This window comes from Ascidiella aspersa, chromosome 9 (genome assembly GCF_963924565.1).
Source record: "Ascidiella aspersa chromosome 9, kaAscAspe10.2, whole genome shotgun sequence".
Classification (NCBI taxonomy): domain Eukaryota; kingdom Metazoa; phylum Chordata; class Ascidiacea; order Phlebobranchia; family Ascidiidae; genus Ascidiella; species Ascidiella aspersa.
This window is the reverse complement of record NC_139455.1, coordinates 2,895,035-2,914,169: the sequence shown is the minus strand read 5'-3', so window position 1 is coordinate 2,914,169 and position 19,135 is coordinate 2,895,035. Positions and strand designations below refer to the sequence as shown.

Genomic DNA, 19,135 nt, shown 5'->3' with positions numbered 1-19,135 from the left:
TGTAACAACACTTTATATCTTAAAATATTGACTTGCGCAAATTAAAAATACCTGCAAACTATGATTTAATGGCAAAAGAGCATTTATGAATAATCAACTTTCATCAGATGAAAGCAATTTACAACTCATAGTTAACACCTTTCTCTATTTCCTTCATGACCCGAAGGCACAGTTCATCTTTCATGGGTTTAGCAACGCATTGCACTCCAGCGGGCATTCCAATGCTGTCTTTGCATGCCTAAAACAAAATTGAGATTGGATAATGTTTTTTTTTTCTTTTTGATGAATATAACTGATACTTCAGGTAAAAAGTACTGCTGTTCCATACTAAATGACTTCATAACAAACATTAAATAAGCAAAACTGGATAAATTTAGACAATCAAGTGTAATAATTTCCACCTTATTAAACCAAAATTTGTTTAAGCGCTGCGAATGGCAGTTACCCTTTATTGTTAATATGCTTTTTTTCTAAAATAGTTATGTTTTAAAGGTGAAAACTGTCAGCTCGATCACAATTCATGGCTAAATATTTAAATTAGTTTTGTATCGGATTATAACTGATACCACAGCTGTATTTGTTAAATACAGATTCTAACGCTTGACATCAGGTATTTGCTGCAATCTGACATTCTTAAACCAGTCAAGATACAACCTTACTTACTCTAATGAGATATAATTTTGTTTATTCAATGTTGTATTAATGGAGGAAAGCAAGTTACCTTTTTCCGCCTCTCATCCCATGGATCTCCATAGTGACCTTGAAAAGTTTTGAGGGCATTGCAGTCGGCTTGAGTTGTTTTCGTTACAGGGACGACTCCGGCAGGACAGTCGAGAAATACATATATTGCGGTGTAACTCAACAGCTCTATAAATTGAAACGCAGAGTTACAGTGCAGTGGTCAGTTAGCATCCAAAATAATCATTGTTGGGCATTATTACAAATGTGTTGCTACTCAATTTGCCAAAATCCAGAAATTGGCAAGAGACATTTCTTAAATACATAGTTGGAATCATATTATTAACTACTAATTTCCCTAAAATTAGTAGAATTGCATCATACGTCCTTTGAGCTGGTTAAGCATCATGTGTGTATTTTGAAGTCAAAAATATTAACAACACTGCAGCATAATTTGCTAGTTGTAAATTGTCTCAAATCTCATATATCATGTGCACAAGACTTTAGTTGTGGGGGCAATACAGCAACTATAACCTGTTTTACTGCATACATGACGCCTTTAAAATGACTTACCAAAATCAGTCATTTTTGTGCAAACAAGCCAGCCGAAAAAAACAACTAGCCTACGGTGAGGTTCGAACTCACAACCTCCTTCCAATCGGAACTTTCCTCTACTGACTGAGCTACAAAGCTTCAAGAGAGCCCTTGCCAGCTGCATTTTGCTGGTATACATACTATACAATGTGAGCCACTATTATTGGCCAGAATGACTAAATAATGGCTTGATCACAGATTATACACATAAAGTATAATAATGTTTTAGTCGTCTGTTTTCTTTAACAATTTAATTTATTTGAGGTGTGCTAGGAATAAAGTTTTCACCAATTACCACAATTGCTCAAAAGCCATTGGTTTGTCCTAATTATAGACTCTGATATAAAAACTAGGACAAGTAAAAAAAATATCAAAATGTCGATTTGCAGATAATTAATTTAGCAAAGACACTTGTATAAAAACAAATTTAAGTCAAGGCAACAGCAAGACATACCAAAGGCATAGTTTAGGTACTCTTTTGGACAAGCAACAAGAGGATAAGGCGGACATATGAGGGCATCCAGACTTCCCATTTCACTTTCCCACGCAGCAAAGAAATCAGCTTTGTATAAAAAACCCTCATGCTCAAGCTTCCATAATTCCTCCACTCCTATTTCACCCCTTGCCAACAAGTGGTAGTCCTTTCCAATTCTCGGCCACTTGAAATGTAATTGTACATGCAAACTATTAAAACGCAGTGCTTCAGTTTATTTGCTAACGACTATTATCCTAAAATATATTTACAGGTTAAAATCTATGGCTCAGCATCAGCAACTTTAGAAAAAATCTAACATGACAATCTTCTGATTTAATAGTAATCTTACAGGATAACACTGATGGCTAAGTAGCTTTTAAAATACACATAAAATAACAGTTTCTGATATAATAATAATCTTACCATTAAGTTAAGGCAGAAGCCCCAAATTTGCTTTATCACTGGTGGTATGCTTCGTGTGTAAAACAGTTGTTTTATGCTTCCATCGATCTGGTCGTTTTTCACTATGTCGTAGACTGCATTAAGTCCATCAGCCAAAATAACTTGCAAAATAAAGTTGGTTTATTAGAAAGAAATATTTATCTAGGTTCAAAAAATGGCATAGCAAGCGACTGATCTAAATAAACTGACTTAGGTAACTAAAAAGTTCTTTTAATTATTTACAATTAAATTATTGTTCATTTAAAAAAATGTTTGCATGTAGAAATTTCAGCACTTTAAATTTGAAATTTCTAATTGCCTTCTTTCATATTTAAAAAAAAATATACATCGGTTTCTGGTCATTTTGAGACATGCATGCCTATATAAAAACGTTTATCCATTTAGTTATCCAGAAATTGGCTTTGATTTTGTGAACATTTATAATTTTATCAAAATCAAATTTCAATATATTTTCATTTTGATTCCGTTTTTGTAGGCTGCAGTGTTTCTCAACCTTTTTTCGCAGCGACCCAATATGTTAAGCGTAAATGCAACAACGAACATTTGGCGGCCGAGTTATCTGTACCGAACTTTTTGTCAGCGATTAAAACATAAAAAATTAGCATGAATCAGTGCAAATTCAAATATATCGCAATCGGCGACCCAATTTACGGTCGCGACCCATAGGTTGAGAAACACTGCAATAAAGGATAAGTAGTTAATTAGTAAATTCATATATAAAGCACCTACGCGATGAGAATATTCGGTTGGCATCCTCAATGCGTGGAACTTTAAATGGCACCAATGTATGTCCAGCTTTTTCCAGTGCCATTTTAGCTTTTAACACTGCCCTTTGTATAACAGGAATAGGTTTGTTATAGCCGTCATCAGTGTAGTAACCAATCTTTAATGGCCTGGTTGAGTTATATAACTGCAAAAAACATAATATTTTCAAATAACAAAAATTTATAACAATAAATTTAGATTTAGAATTAAAAAAAATAATTAATTTTGCGAAACTAAAGCAGGGTTTCTCAACCTATGGCCGCCAACTGCAGTAGTAAATGGTTAAATTTATTGGGATTCGATGGTCAATGTATTTTTTACAATTTTAGAAAACTGCAAGAGAAATATGAAGACAAGCCGTATATTAATTAAATTTAAATTTCTTTATATTATGTGTCTTATATTGTGTTCACTTACAAAAGATAATACGGTGGTTAAATCTTCTCTTTTATTCTTACGCCTAATTTTTGGGCACCATGAAATATGGTTGAGAAACACTGATCTAAAGCTTTCAAAAGATGATTAAATAACTGATGACTACACCTCCTCATTAAAAGGTATTGGGATCGTATAAGGATCAAGTTCGTTCATCAAAGGGCAAAGTAATCCCCGCATTGCCAGCGCAAGTGTATCAACATTTCTTGACATTGGTCCATTACAAGGGTGCAGGTTTGCCATGCCAGGTTGTGGACCTTGAATAACAATTAAACAAAAAAATGAACTAAATTCAGTAAACCTGATATAAAAAAGAAAATTTAACCACTATCCAACTATACTAAATAAAAGAAAATGTTTATGAATTTGTTTTTAGCATTCATGTAAGTAATGTTTATTTCTGTTCCCGCTGATGGGAGAATCTGTTGAAAACAAAACTTAGTAAACTTTTTTTTTTCATTAGGAAAAATACAAAGTATAAACAGAAAATAAATTTATGTGCGATAGGCCAATGCAGAGATGGGCCAGATAAACATTCCAGTCAGCTGCACAGTAATTAAGTGAGATATAGTTTATTGACTTATGCTAAGTTGTGTAGCTTAATAATTAGATTAGGTATTTTTTGGCCAAGTTGTGATTTGGAATCTTATTACAGGCTAGCTATATAGTTTTGTCAGTCTTTATAAAAAATCTTTGTTAGGTTGACTGGTTATAATAAATTCTGCTGATTGTACCTGGTGGACTATTAGTGCTTTATTACAATTTACCTGTGTCATAAACATGTCATTTTCAAGTCATTTGTTATACAACTTAAATCCAACTTAAGTCATTTTAAATGAATGACAAGTCAAGTCCCAGTCAGGTCGTAATCAGAGCAAGTCAAGTCCTTATCATTAATATTTAAAAGTGAACTAAAATAATTTTGTAAACTTAGCCGATTATTAGAAATATTCAACAACAAAAATAACACAAAATGAAATATTTAGCAAGAAAAATTTTTTACACGAACAAATTAGTTTTACTAAAATAATTCCTAATGAAAACACTTCATGTTAACCAAGTCATTTGTCTGAAAGACTGAAGTCAAGTACAGCCATTTTGCTCAAAAGACTAAAGTTAAGCCATTTAAGTCAGTGCTTCCCAACCAGTAGGTCACGGACCATTGGTGGGTTGCAAAGCTATTTCAGGTGGGTCGCGAAAATGTCTAAATGTTACAATTTTCTATTAAATCTGCAAATTATTGCATTATCATTACATAACATTTATGCAACAATAATACAAATACGTAATGCTTAGATGTGTTTTGCCGCATTAACTCTTGTTTCAGCTTAACTTTATTCATTTGGTTATATCTCATCGTTGGTGGCACAATAAAACTTGCATTAAAAGTGGGTCGCGACCTGAAAAAGGTTGGGAAGCACTGACTAGTCATTACAACGCTGCAACTTACTATTGCTTCCAACCAAGCTTATGCGTTTTGATGTCGGCTTTAACCCAGCAATACCACAGATGTGTGAAGGAACCCTTACGCTTCCTCCCAGGTCACTTCCAAAACCTAAAATTGAGCCCCCATCACCCACTAATGCCCCCTCACCAGACGATGATCCGCCTGGGGCAAAATCCAGATTGTGTGGGTTGTGTGTTTCACCAAATATGGGATTGCTACATCCAAAGCTGCAAAAAGCTGTAGTGTTGTTGATTTAATATTTGTAAAATAGCTTTATTGGGATATAGTTTTGTCAATTGAGAGATGGTAGATTTGGGATTTTATTCCAATAGCGACATGCAACATTTGGGGCAAAAAGTCCAGCATTTCATTCAGGTAACCAACGATGTCATTAAAATGGTAAAATAAGAAAAATAAAAAAGGTATTTAGTCAAAATTAGCTTTTCCATTAGGAAGCCTATTTAAATCTTCAATTATAAATCAATAATTGTTTTTTTCTAATCTAAAATAGCTTTTATGCCAGAAATTTACCTTTAAAGCAGAAAACTCCACATTGTTTACAAACATGGCTGTAATGTACAGACTAACTTGTATGGCCAAAAACCATAAATATAAGCTAGCGATTGATTCGCATAAAGCAGTGGGTGCAATGCATTTACAGTTGCCCAAGTAAACAATTTTTATGCATTTTTTGTTTTTTTATTAGACCAGGGCATAATGCCCCCTAAGGGGTCTTCTAAGGAAAGGGGGCGCAAATGGCCTAATTATTAGCTATCCTTGTAAGATTTTGCTCTCTAGCATCTAACATAAAGCAGTTTTGGGGTATGGTAAGATTTTTATGAAGTAAAATTTACACACACACAATAAAATAAAGGATATCAGTTGTTGTGAATAACTGACTGGTAGAAATGCACAAAACGAAATTGTATTGCAAAATTCTATAATGCACAAACTAATTGGGTATTGGATCGGCGTTGATACCAGCAGGGTATTCCTACCTGTACATGGTTTGTGGCAGGTTAGTTTTCGCAAATGGAATGGCTCCTTGTGATTTTAACACTGCAACCATAGCACAATCTGAATCCCAAGGTTTGTCAAGCCAAAGCCCAGAACCAATAGTAGAATCTAGGCCCTAAGAAATATAGTTTTAGTTAGACATTTAAAGGTTAAATAAGTCTTCAAAACTATCAATTTACATTATGAGACTTTTAAAGAATGTCTTAGTTATATGCTCTTTGTGCATAAATTAACACCGAACACAGCAAGGAAGAATATTCTTCTGTTCTCACTTTTAGGCTATTAGCTTCCTTTATGCTGACTGGAAGACCATAAAGTGGATAGGCTGAAGGGTCTTTGATTTTTTCCAGTTGCTTGGCATCATTTATTGCACTCGGGATCATTGATGTTATGCTGTTGGTTCGCTGAGTAGACTTCCCAGCCTAAATAATGACATTTTTTAGTGGGTACCATCTAAAATTATACCATAAAGTTTTATGTTTTGAAATCAGATAAAGTTTGTGCTTTTTAAATCCTAGTACAAAGTTTAGAAAATTTAATATAAAAATGAACTGCTTCAGTATATAATAAATCCATCTTACTTGTGTGACTCGGAATTTACATGTTTACTCAAAAATATTAAATATTCAATAATACACTGATTTAAGTAAAATCTTACCTTGTAAATGTAGGACTTTACAATCTGCACAGGTTTAATTCGACCTTCCTGAGCTGCAGCTATAAGTTCTTCCGCAGACATTGAGAGAATTTTATTTCTTTCATCCTCCTAATAGGGAATGAACTTAATGGAGGTTAAGAAACATATGTAAAAACTCAGTTTGTTATTAATAGCACAAAACTAAAAAAGTAGGCATATTCTGTCTTAAAAAAACGCAAAATCAGCTTACATCTTCATCCTGTAACTCATCTAAAAGTTGTTGAATGTAGGCTTGTTCTTTTTCTCGTCGTTTCTTGTACTTTGCCAACAAAATTTGCTTGTTCCTCCATTTTAGAAAAACATGTGCTGCGCCATATGCAGCACCTAAGCCAAAACAAGCAATCAATGCTGTTTTGTTTTGTCTATTTCCAACAGAAAATTTTAAAGATTCAAGGCATTTAATCATTATTAACCCTAATGTTTTTCAAGGGAATTTTTTTTCCAATGGCAAACTATAAAAGAACAAAAACAAAGTACCCGGCCATTTTTTTTAGCTACAAACTGTTCTAATGTTATTTCCTAACTGACTTGAAAAAAAAATGATTTGTTGAAAACATATTTTTGCTGTAATCATATATATATATATATTTTTTTTTTTTAGATAAATGCTGTTTAAAGCAATTAACATACACTTGTTAATGCTATTAGACCAAATTCAGAATTGCTTTAAACAAAATGTAGACAAAAATATAACACAAAACATTTAAACGGTAAAACCATAAACACAAGAATGTATTTTAGTTAAACTGTACATCTTAAATATATACTAATAAAGCCTTAAACTTTTAGGAATATCATTCTTTTTGCAGTTGGTTTGTCTTGCATAAAATCGAACATTCTGTAGGGAAACATTAGTTTTTCTTTATAGCCACTTAGCCTTGGTAAACAGACAGACAAGACTAAAATCATGAGTACCTTGGAGTGATATTAACAGTGTTGTGAAATTGAAGTTAAATGTTAATTCATGGTTCATCCAACAGACACTTTTTAATACTTTAAGAAATGAATTCTGAACATATCATTTAATACTACACTCTTGTTGACTAATGTTATTGCATCCATTAGGAGGTTAATTTATAAAACATGATTGAAAAATGTGGTAAATATAAAAACAAACTCTTGAAGTAAAGGAATTGATTGTAAATTCTTATAACTGTGCAGCTTAACAGAAATATGATAAATCTATCCTTTGGTGAATGCTTCACAAACAATTATCTGCAGACTAAATGAGACCACTCGCTCTGGACAGGCTGCACTACTTTATGCAGACAGCTCACATTACCATAAGTCAACACAGACAACTTTTATAATCGGTAAGACCTTTAGTCAGCATATTGACAGTGTAGCAATTTTGTAGTTAAATATTAGTTTAGGGCAGGGGTGTCCAACATGAGGCACGCATGCCAAATGTGGCATGCGACCTTATAAAAAATGGCACGCAAGCCCCAAAAAATACAGCCAATTGTCAAAAAAGCTAAATTTGTTATACAGCCAATTGGCTTTGTTTATTCACAATACAAAACAATCCAAGCAGCAATAACTTGTGATATTATAACACTATACTGTTTTTATTTTTTGTATAAAAGCGCTTTTATTATTAAAAAAAATAGTTGCTAAACTTTGGCACGGGAAGAAGTTATAAGATAAAAATTGGCATGCCGGCATGTTTCAGTTGGACACCCCTGGTTTAGGGTAACCAATATACACTTCTTTATTTACAAAGGGATGGATTAAAACAGGACATATAAGCAGTAAAGTAAATTGAAAACAAATCCAACAGCAATAATTTTGTTATTTATAAAAAAACAGTAATATCTTTTTATACTTTAAAAGTCAAACAAAAACTACTATCGCACAGTAAATGTGAAAATGGCATCAAGTGCAAGTTTACTAAATATGATTGCATTCATTCAAAAGAGTGCTGTCGGATATGCATCAAAGCTCAAACGATATTTGCTTGGATTTACTCTTGACTCTCTAGAAATTTAAGATAAATGAGTGGTAATGGTGCTGAGTCATAGCAAAATTTTTACCATTGGTGGGATAATTTGCCTTAAATTAACACTGTTCTGTGATTTACTGTACTATGATATAGCTAAAAACAAAGAGCGTTTGAATACACATATAATTTGCACTTAAATAAGTCTCCATAAGTTTAAACAGCAAATAGCCGGTTTTAAACATACATTGACATGCTATAAAAAAAACAGTATTACAATTAACATTAATATAGGGAGCTATATTTGCTTATTTTGAAAAACTTTAACCACATTGCTTTTGAAAGTCTGTAGATACATAAAGTGTGTACAAATTTTGGCATACTGTTTGGTTTATAATCAAATATGGATGTGGACTATAAATTTACACTTAAAAGATTTTTTTATATGCATTGTAAACTTAATTAAAAATGTTAACAAACTAATAACATCAATTGACTCCAGCATTTAACGAGATTGATGCCAAAACATAGTTTTTCAGTGATACTTTGCAAATCAGGTATAGCTTTAATAAATACCAAGTCTGCGATGTCTAAATGACAAACATTATCCCAATAAAGCTATTATACAAATATTAAATCAATAACACTACATTTTTCTGCAGCTTTGGATGTAGCAATCCCATATTTGGTGAATCACACAACCCACACAATCTGGATTTTGCCCTGGGGGATCATCGTCTGGTGAGGGGGCGTTAGTGGGGGGCAGAGGCTCAATTTTAGGGTTTTTGAGCAAAATGACTTGACTTGACTGAAAAAAGCTGGACACACATTGGTGCCATTTAAAGTTCCACGCATTGAGGATGCCAACCGAATATATTCATCACGTAGGTGCTTTATATATGAATTTATTGGGCTACCACATTTATTAATTAACTACTTATCTTTTATTGCCTACAAAAACAGAAAAAACGGATTGAAAATATGAGTTTTGATAAAACTATAAATGTTCACAAAAGCAAAGCCAATTTCTGGATAACTAACTGGATAAACTTTTTTATAGTGGCATGCAGGTTTCAAAATGACCAGAAACCGATATATATTTTTTAAATGTAAAATAAGGCAATTAGAAATTTTAAATTTAAAGTGCTGGAATTTCTACATGAAAACATTTTTTTTAAAAAACAATAATTTAATTCTAAATAGTTCAAAAAAACTTTTTAGTTACCTAAGGCAGTTTATTTAGATCAGTCGCTTGCTATACCATTAGTTAAACCTAGATAAATACTCTCTTACTTATAAACCAACTTTATTTTGCAAGTTCTTTTGGCTGATGGACTGAATGCAGTCTATGACATGGTGAAAAACGATCAGATCGATGGAAGCATAAAACAACTGTTTTACCCATGAAGCATCCCACCAGTGATAAAGCACATTTGGGGCTTCTGCCCTAACTTAATGGTAAGATTATTTTATCACAGAGATTATTATTTTATATGTATTTCTAAAGCTACTTGGCCATCAATTTTTTCTCTTATCGGGCAATGATTAATCTAGGATTGTAAATGATTATGAAGTTTCATGATAATGATAATGCTTTTTTCTTTTGTTTCATTAGAAATCTTAGCAAAACCTTGGAAAGCAAGCGTGAGTTAAGTATATAACAAAATATTAACAAGAAATACGGTTTAATTTTGTTATTTTAAATAGGATACATCCCAGACTATGCATTAAGGTAAATGACATGACTAAATATAGCACTTCCTTTCACTAATTCACTGTCAATATTACCAATTAATAAGCTGGATATGTGCTGTTAGAATAGTTCATATGCATAAAACTGCAATAAATTTCATGTTTCTAGTCCAGGATGAAAATGCTATGTGACATCGTTCAAATTAAGTCAATTTAAATTTTATAAAAAAAAATTGTATTCAGTTCGGTCAAAAAAGCTGTCCCTAAATGAAGTTTAAAATTACATGTTAGTGTGGAGTAGCATTATTACAACACTAAAGAAAGCAGTTTAACTTGTACTCTAACCTGTAATCTAATCTATGGTTTTTAGACAATGTAGAGCTTTACAAAATGTCTCAGGGGAATTGGAGTGTATCGCAACTACTTTAACAAATTCCATAACTCAACTGATGCAATACACAGCGTATGACATTTCATTTTTTTGCAACCTTGAAAGTACAAAGTTCATGCTTTAATTATAAGTAAAAAAATTGAATTCCTTTTAAATTGATTTCTGTTCTGTGTATAACTTTCACATAACTATTGGCAAAATGTTTCATTAAATTTATTTAATAGCACCAGTTTATTTATCAGGTTTATAATTTTAGTCAAGGCAATAATAAGTATTGTTTGTTGACTATACCCACTGAAATAATCTTGCCAATTGCCATACAGGTTATATGAAAACTTACCCTTCAGAAACCATATATGTTGTGTAACACAAGAGATTTGTGGTAACCACAAAAATGTGTGTTGATTGTTGAAGCATGCAAGCCTCAATTAGATGCAGCAAGTTCGGTCATGTTATACAGAAAACGAACTATCTGCATTCAGTGTGTGGTCACTTGTCAGGAATTTTACATATGCATTGTTTTGTTTAAAATTAACATATTTTTGTTAAAAGTTAATCTAACATTGTTAAATGAGTTATGTATTGTTGTCAGTGGACTGGATATTAACTTTTTTTCAGTGAGAACATACTTTATATTTTTAAATAAGTCAACTTTTTAAATTAGGAAGAACAGTGCATAACAAAGTTTTAAAAAAGTGGTAAATAAACTTAATTTCATTAAAAAATAGGCAGCTGAAATGTTTAAATATATAATTTAATGTTTATAACAACTATCTAAAACTATTTTGGTTGATACACATATTTTTCTAAGAAAAAAATATAAAAACAAGGGTCGTTGAAGACAAATTGTACTTTAAACTTTCAGCTAAAGTGTTAGTTATTATGTTTAGTCTTATTATTGAGGTGATCCATGCAGCAAACATTTTGTCATTCTTTGGAATATTTCACTTCTAAATTTATAAAATAAAGTTTATTTTAGGTAATTCATAGCCAGTTATTCAGCCAGGATAAAAGGTGAATTATGATTAAATGCCTTGACGCTTTGAAATTTCCTGTTGGAAATAGACAAAAGAAAACAGCACTGATTGCTTGTGTTGGCTTAGGTGCTGCATACGGGGCAGCTAATGTTTTTCTAAAATGGAGGAACAAGCAAATTTTGTTGGCGAAGTACAAGAAACGCCAAGAAAAAGAACAAGCCTATATTCAACAACTTTTAGATGAGTTACAGGATGAAGATGTAAGCTTTAGTTACTATATTTTGTTACACCTGACTCGACAGCTTATCGCATACTATTGCACTTAGTTTTACAAAACTAAAATTTGCAACTTCAAGTAAGTTGTCTACAATGTTTTAATAGTGACAGAAACTTTCATATGTTAACATCCTTCTTTCACAATAACCAACACTCTACATTCTAAAATAGTAGTAATATGTAATTATCGTTTTTATTACACAACTCACATTGTTTTAGGAGGATGAAAGAAATAAAATTCTCTTAATGTCAGCGGAAGAACTTATAGCTGCAGCTCAGGAAGGTCGAATTAAACCTGTGCAGATTGTAAAGTCCTACATTTACAAGGTAACATTTTCTTTTCTTTAGGTTTTAGCATGTGCAGGGTTTTTATAGAAAAACACTGTTGACTGAACATAATATTTCTTATATCCTCCAATTTATTTTTTAACACAAAATTTATTGTATTATATATAAATCCATCTTGAAAAAAAATTATCGTTTTATTTATTTTTATTCAAATTATATTTACCTTTAAATTTCTCTGAAGTCAACCCATCAAATCACATTAATCGCTGACTTCTAGCATAAGGCAATTTTTTCTAGGCTGGAAAATCTACTCAGCGAACCAACAGCATAACATCAATGATCCCGAGTGCAATAAATGATGCAAAGCAACTGGAAAACATTAAAAACCCATCAGCTTATCCACTTTATGGCCTTCCAGTCAGCATAAAGGAAACTAATGCCATAAAGGTATGGGAAAATAAATATAAAAGCTAAACTAAAATATTGCTATAGAAATTTATTTAATATGTTAGGAAAAAAGTAAAGTAGTGTGTATTTATTCTTGTTTCGCATAAAGGATACGAATGCCATTAAGGTATCATTTAATGTTTTTTGCTGTGTATATCCAAAATTTTTGGTTTTAAAATCCTATTTACCACCAGTATATCACAAAGGACAAAAAATACATAAAAAACAAAATCACAAATTGTACTACACTTTTGAATTATTTGTTTAAAATTTGTGAGAATAATATTTTACTTAGTCACAATTCAAGTGTTATCTTCTTTGAAGGGCCTAGATTCTACTATTGGTTCTGGGCTTTGGCTTGACAAACCTTGGGATTCAGATTGTGCTATGGTTACAGTGTTAAAAGCACAAGGAGCTATTCCATTTGCGAAAACCAACTTGCCCCAAACCATGTACAGGTAAAATTAAAAATAATTGCAAAACTAGAAGTTTAACATGTAGTATTTGAATGTGTCAGTGAATTAACCACTATCCTTAGGAATTTAAAATGTAAACAATAACCTCCCATTCAAGATATTTTTAACCTTAAACAAAAAAAAATATTTTTTTGAAAGTAATTTAAAGGCATTATTCCATTAGGTTAAATTTAGATATGAATTTTGGCCCAAATACAATTAGCTCGATATTTTAAAAACTAGTTAAAATGAATAAATAGGTAATATTCAAAACAATCAAAATTGCTACCAACTTTTTTAGAAGCTTTGATGTACATGCTGTATTTATATTTTTATCAAGTGATACATTTAGAAACTATATTGATATCTGTTTGTATGCCTTTGACAAACAGGTAAGCTCAAATGAGCAATCAATAAATGAGTAATATAAAATGGTTTTGCAGCTTTGGATGTAGCAATCCCATATATGGTGAAACACACAACCCACACAATCTGGATTTTGCCCCGGGCGGATCATCATCTGGCGAGGGGGCATTAGTGGGTGACGTGGGCTCGATTTTAGGTTTTGGAAGTGACCTTGGCGGAAGCGTGAGGGTTCCATCACACCTCTGTGGCATCGCAGGACTCAAACCAACATCTGGCCTGATAAGCTTGGCTGGCAGTAATGGTAGGTTTGAAAACTGAGCATTTGGAATACTTTATTTAGGTAATATAAGTTATAATATAAAGCAATAAAGTACCTATTTGAGTAAAATGGATTTTTTTTTCTGCTGTATACCTTTTTGGTTTTATTAACTAAACAAAAGAAAAAATATATAATTTTTCTTTCCTAACTAATTTTGCCAAAAATTTACACATTAGGTCAAAGTTATAAAAAATTGTAAACAAATTCCTAAGTTGATCATATGCTAGGACTGAGTACATTTTTGCAATTTTTTTAGTTAATATTTCAACTAAACTGTTACCCAACAATTTTCTCAAATAACAAGGGCCTTGTTTTTCTTTTGTGTTTAATCATTGTTTTTATCGATATGCCAAAAATATCAACTGACCATTTCAAGAAATTTATTTAAATTGTGTTCTACCCTTGATTGTCAATAAAAAATCAAAGCAAGTGACTGAAGACACCAAAACACTAATGCAGTACTTCATTTAACAATCCATTAGTTATATCCCTAAACAAAATTTGGGCAAAATAATTTATGCAAGTTAAAATATAGTCTAACTATAGGATATGAAATAAAGTGGTAAACAAAGTGCCTATTTCAGTAAAAAGGCTTTTGTTTTACTATTTTTTACATTTTTGCTTAAATTTTTACATTTTTTGCTTTAATTTTCTTAACCTTATTACTATTAGAAACTTTTAGTTACCTATAACTATTGTAAGGGATGCGATTGCTCTTGTAAACCCTGTTATAACTTTTCAACCCTTCAATATATGTAGATTAACAAGCCAATTATCAATATCTAATTACTTATGTTTTATTCAATAACTTATGTTCTAGCACCACAACCTGGCATGACAAACCTCCACGCTTGCAATGGGCCAATGGCAAGGAAGGTTGACACACTTGCACTGGCAATGAAAGGACTAATGTGTCCGTTAATGAACGAACTTGATCCTTATACAATCCCACTAACTTTCAATGAGGAGGTCCAGTAATCTAACAATTAACATTTTTTTGTCCCCTTTCAGGAAAAATATATTAAATATTTTTTTAGGAAAATATATTTAACCAAAAAAAAAATAATAATTGTGTTGTAAACTGTCAATTGGTGTGTATTTTGAATTTGTTCTGTATCCGATGTTATGTCATGTGTGAGAATGCTTATTGCTTTATGTTAGCTAAAGTGTGCTCATTTCATTTGATTTATACCAATGATTCCAACAAATGTTTATTGCATAATAAAGTAGGATTTGAATTCATGTTGTTGTAGTTATGCAACTCAACCAAAATTTTTTTTAATTAAAAATATTATTTATTTTGCAGTTATATAACTCAACCAGGCCATTAAAAATTGGCTACTACACTGATGACGGCTATAACAAACCGATTCCTGCTGTGCAAAGGGCAGTGTTGAAAGCTAAAATGGCACTGGAAAAAGCTGGACATACATTGGTGCCATTTAAGGTTCCACGCATTGAAGATGCAACAGATTTATTCTCATCAAGTAAGGTTTTCTCATGATTGCAATAAACTTTGACATGCAATACACCTGACCAATTTAGATTTTTGGACAATTTTATGTCTTAAAATGGTCAATACTGTTGTGAGACACTATTTTGCTAGATAATGCTGTTTTAAATAAATAATTGAGCATCAATTTAGTGTTTCAAAACAAAACTTTTAAAAGTGGCACCTCTAAATTCACATTTAGTTGGTCAGACATACTGTATCCTGTGTTTAACCTTAAATTTCATGCGTATACCTAACTCTAATGTTTGGTTTATGCGATCGATACAAAAAAAATAAATAAATTTGTAATACAAATAGCATGTAGAAAACCATACTGGACTTGAATGTTCACCACCCATACCTAACAAGATGATTGTATTTATTTACAGACTTGCCATTTAGTAAAGCTGATTGTTATGTATTAATCATTTGATTTTATAAAAAGTGTGCCACAAAGTTTTCAATATTTTTTTATAGTACAGTCGCCTAAAAAAAGTTGAAAAACCACTGTACTTGACTCTATAAATAAATATTCAGTAATCAGTGACACAATCTCTTTGAATTGTACTGCATATACTGAATTCAAAACTATGTGTTACAAATTAGTAAAATGTGTTTTGCCAGTTGTGGTGGCTGATGGATTGAATGCAGTCTGGAATTCAGTAAAAAATGACCAGATTGATATCAGCATTAAAGAAGTCTTTACACCACGACTTATCCCACCTGTGTTAAAGCAAGCGACTGGACTCTATCTTAATTGGATGGTAAGATTGTTGTATAACTAATCTAAATCATATATAATACATTTTTGACATAAAAATTCTTTAACATTATTCTACTAAGCATTGGCCCCTTTAAATATTTTTACATTAATTTAAATAGATTTTCACAACAATTTGAATAGATTTTACATCAATTTGAATAGAAGCAAGCAACTTGATTCTGTTTTAATTAGATAGTAAGATTCTGAAATAGCTAATCTTAATCAGCATGCTACAGACTCTTGTTTAAAGAGGCTACAGTCATTCCTTAGCGCAATTTTTTTGTATGTTGATGCTCACGTTTTTTTTTTTTTTTTTTTTTATTTGCATTATGTCATTCGTCCCAAAGAAAGTGTCTTAAATAATTGCCAGAGAAGCTGTTTTTTCATTTAATCAACCTAATGTTGTTTAATACATTTTGGGTTCAATTTATCTATAATTGTTCTAACAAATATGGGCCCATTTGGTATATTTTCAAATCAATTTGTATGGATGTTCTTGAAATTGTTATGTTTATACTTTTAGTACTGGGTCTAAAATAATAGTAAAACTTTTTATTATAGCAAAAATATTAAAGCCTATATTGAGGTAGGCAACATTTTGAATGTTATAAAAAAATATATATTATAAATGTTCAAAATGTTACTGACTTCAAAAATGGATTTTAATATTCTTACTACGCTTAACTGAAACCTCTCCCATTATGCTCCAAAGTATTTTTCATCTTGTTTTAGGCTTTTAACTATATAAATCATTCAGTATGACTTTCAATGATATTTTTTTTAAATAGGAATTCCTGTAAGGGGTTACAAACAATTGAAAAAAATTCATAAGACTTCAAAATCTCTAATGTTTTAAATAATATATTAATACAAGTTTATTTCAATTAGCCAAAAAGCAATTAGGAAAATTTTTGCAAAGGATTTAAATTCTCTTATTTTTTAATATTAATACAAGTTTATTTCAAGTGGCCAAGACTTGGAAAGTTTTTTGACATGATGTCTGGACATGTCTTTGGTGTGGAGAAGTTATGGAAACTGGAACATGAAGTTATTATGTACAAAGCTGACTTTTTTGCGGCATGGGAAACTGAAATTGGAAATTTGGACGCCCTTATATGCCCACCTTTTCCAATCGTTGCTTGTCCAAAGGAATACTTCAATAATGCCTTGGGTATGTACTGGTTTGCAGTGATCTAAATGATTTAGAAGTAAGTCTTTTATCTAAACTGGTGTTTTTTAAATTACATATTCGCAAAATATTTTAAACAAAACCACAATTGAATTCCTTGATGGTTACCTTTAATAAAGCAATAGATAAATGCCTTAATATTAGCATTTTTTTTTAATTTATAGGGTTTATTTGTGCAGATGATTTTGTAATACATATAGATTATTTTAAAAAAAATAAAAATTATTGCACTTAAAATATGTCAAGACACTTAGTTTCAGAATTAATGATCTTTGTGGTATAATTGTATTACAGCATGTAGAAAACAATGCAAAACTGGAATCGTTACACATTGAATACCTAAGAAGAATATTGTATTTACTCATATGCTTGTCAAGTAGTTAGGTGATTGTTATGTTTAAGTGTTAGATTTTGTAAAAAGTGTGCGGCTGGATAAAAAAGTTAGAACACCATTAAACTTGACTTTCAGTAACCAAATCTCTGAATTTCAATTTTTTATCTAGTTATCTTGGACAAAACTATTTTGTACTTTTGTTTTTACCTTGTAGAGCTGACAAGTTACACAGCGTTGTATGTTCTCCTTGACTGTCCAGCCGGCGTGGTCCCTGTGACAAGAGCAAATCAGGCTGACTGCGATGCACTGAAGACCTTTCAAGGTCACTATGGAGATCCTTGGGATAAAAAGCGGCAATATGTATGTTAACCTCTGCTTTATTGGTTATGGCATAAATTTCAGAAAAGGTAAACTTTTTTTCTTTCTTGTATTACCAGGCATGCAAAGACAGTTTTGGAATGCCGGTTGGAGTACAGTGTGTTGCCAAACCCATGAAAGATGAACTGTGTCTTAGGGTCATGAAAGAAATAGAGAAAGGTGTCAACTACAAGTTTTAAACTTTTTGCACACTTTAAAAAATATATGCTACTGAAGTGCCCAGGCTCACTCAAACTGTAAATTGTCTTTGTTTCTGCAAAGCTTTTCATATATCTTAAAGACTTTTTACTTTCATTCTTCATGAAAGAAAGAGAAAACTACAAGTTTTAAACTTTATGCACACATTAAAAGTTTATGCGACTGAATTGTATTACTGAAAGTGATTATATAAAGCGTCTTTGTTTCTGCAAAGCTTTTCTTAGCTCAAAACTTTTTATTTTCTTTTGTTAAAGGAACGGTTTTATTGTAGGGGAGGTTTAAAAAATAGCATAACATTGTTTTTCCTACTAATGTGCTGTACAATGTTTCTAGTGCCTTAAAGAATTTATATTTTTTGTCAAACTACCTGGTTATGAACCACCACAAAGTGTAAATAATATTCAAATCAGCATGCAAAAATATGTTATGCAACTTGATTTTGCATAAAGAGTTTTTTATTAAAAATATTACAAAGATTTTTTCTTATCAACATATATTTGTATTAAGGCTTAATATGCACAGTGAATTTTCATTTAACAACTATGTTGTTTGTTTGATGTCTAGCCTCATTACAATTAAAAAAAGTTTATCAGCTTAGCTTAGTTTGTGGTTCCTGAACACGTTATAAATTAAGCACATGCCCCGTGGGCATTACATAATACATATACCACAACATAGGTTTGATTGAAAACAAACAGTTTGTGCCTAATGTTGTTTTTACAAGAATCTTGTTTTTCAGTTTTTAAAGTAAAGGTCATGCATTTAGCATCTTATTTACATTAAAATTGCCTCAAGAGTTGGTTGCTGTGTTAATAATTGCCACAACACATTATTTGTCAAAATGAAGCGCTTGCTTTAATAAACAAAAAACGTTGCTTACTTCTGTTTAATTGTATTCCATCCATTTCAATAAAGGGAAGTGTATGTAGATGACATCCCATGCAGCAACTTAATTCAACTTTGCTCTACAACATATTAAGGGGCTTCCCCACCATTTAACGTGCTGTTGTTTACCAAGGGCAAATGCTGCAAATAGAGAGTGACACTGAATTAGCAAAGCT

At 31.5% G+C, this 19,135-nt stretch overlaps 2 protein-coding genes across 3 annotated transcripts; one reads left to right on the top strand and one right to left on the bottom strand.

The window, feature by feature from the left end:
* Positions 1-18: 18 nt before the first annotated feature.
* On the bottom strand, positions 19-12,127 carry LOC146131893 (fatty-acid amide hydrolase 1-like). Of its 2 annotated transcripts, XM_083397583.1 has the most exons (12): positions 12,055-12,127; positions 6,761-6,894; positions 6,532-6,639; positions 6,146-6,295; positions 5,855-5,988; positions 4,860-5,083; positions 3,518-3,666; positions 2,939-3,119; positions 2,171-2,310; positions 1,727-1,931; positions 722-867; positions 19-238 (listed from the first exon to the last, which is right to left on the bottom strand). In XM_083397583.1, the coding sequence occupies exons 3-12, from the start codon at positions 6,610-6,612 to the stop codon at positions 119-121; spliced, it is 1,530 nt and encodes a 509-aa protein (XP_083253709.1). In that variant the 5' UTR covers positions 6,613-6,639; positions 6,761-6,894; positions 12,055-12,127; the 3' UTR covers positions 19-118. The 2 variants fall into 2 exon arrangements, with proteins under 2 accessions (XP_083253709.1, XP_083253708.1); XM_083397582.1 differs by lacking the exon at positions 12,055-12,127 and having other exon boundaries at positions 6,761-7,015.
* Positions 11,582-18,944, top strand: LOC146131892 (fatty-acid amide hydrolase 1-like). Its single transcript, XM_083397584.1, has 11 exons — positions 11,582-11,829; positions 12,065-12,172; positions 12,431-12,580; positions 12,905-13,038; positions 13,479-13,702; positions 14,541-14,689; positions 15,027-15,207; positions 15,837-15,976; positions 16,942-17,146; positions 17,713-17,858; positions 17,936-18,944. The coding sequence occupies exons 1-11, from the start codon at positions 11,614-11,616 to the stop codon at positions 18,053-18,055; spliced, it is 1,773 nt and encodes a 590-aa protein (XP_083253710.1). The 5' UTR covers positions 11,582-11,613; the 3' UTR covers positions 18,056-18,944.
* Positions 18,945-19,135: the final 191 nt, after the last annotated feature.

What these genes read in the sequence shown, in the direction of transcription:
- LOC146131893 (XM_083397582.1), bottom strand. Translation starts at nt 6,976, where the DNA reads ATGATTAAATGCCTTGAATCTTTAAAATTTTCTGTTGGAAATAGACAA. An exon ending in ATGAGTTACAGGATGAAGAT is followed by an intron (nt 6,640 to 6,760) that starts GTAAGCTGATTT and finishes ATTCCCTATTAG; the next exon opens with GAGGATGAAAGAAATAAAAT. An exon ending in GCTTCTGCCTTAACTTAATG is followed by an intron (nt 1,932 to 2,170) that starts GTAAGATTATTA and finishes TTACATTTCAAG; the next exon opens with TGGCCGAGAATTGGAAAGGA.
- LOC146131892 (XM_083397584.1), top strand. Translation starts at nt 11,614, where the DNA reads ATGATTAAATGCCTTGACGCTTTGAAATTTCCTGTTGGAAATAGACAA. An exon ending in ATGAGTTACAGGATGAAGAT is followed by an intron (nt 11,830 to 12,064) that starts GTAAGCTTTAGT and finishes ACATTGTTTTAG; the next exon opens with GAGGATGAAAGAAATAAAAT. An exon ending in CACTAACTTTCAATGAGGAG is followed by an intron (nt 14,690 to 15,026) that starts GTCCAGTAATCT and finishes TTTATTTTGCAG; the next exon opens with TTATATAACTCAACCAGGCC.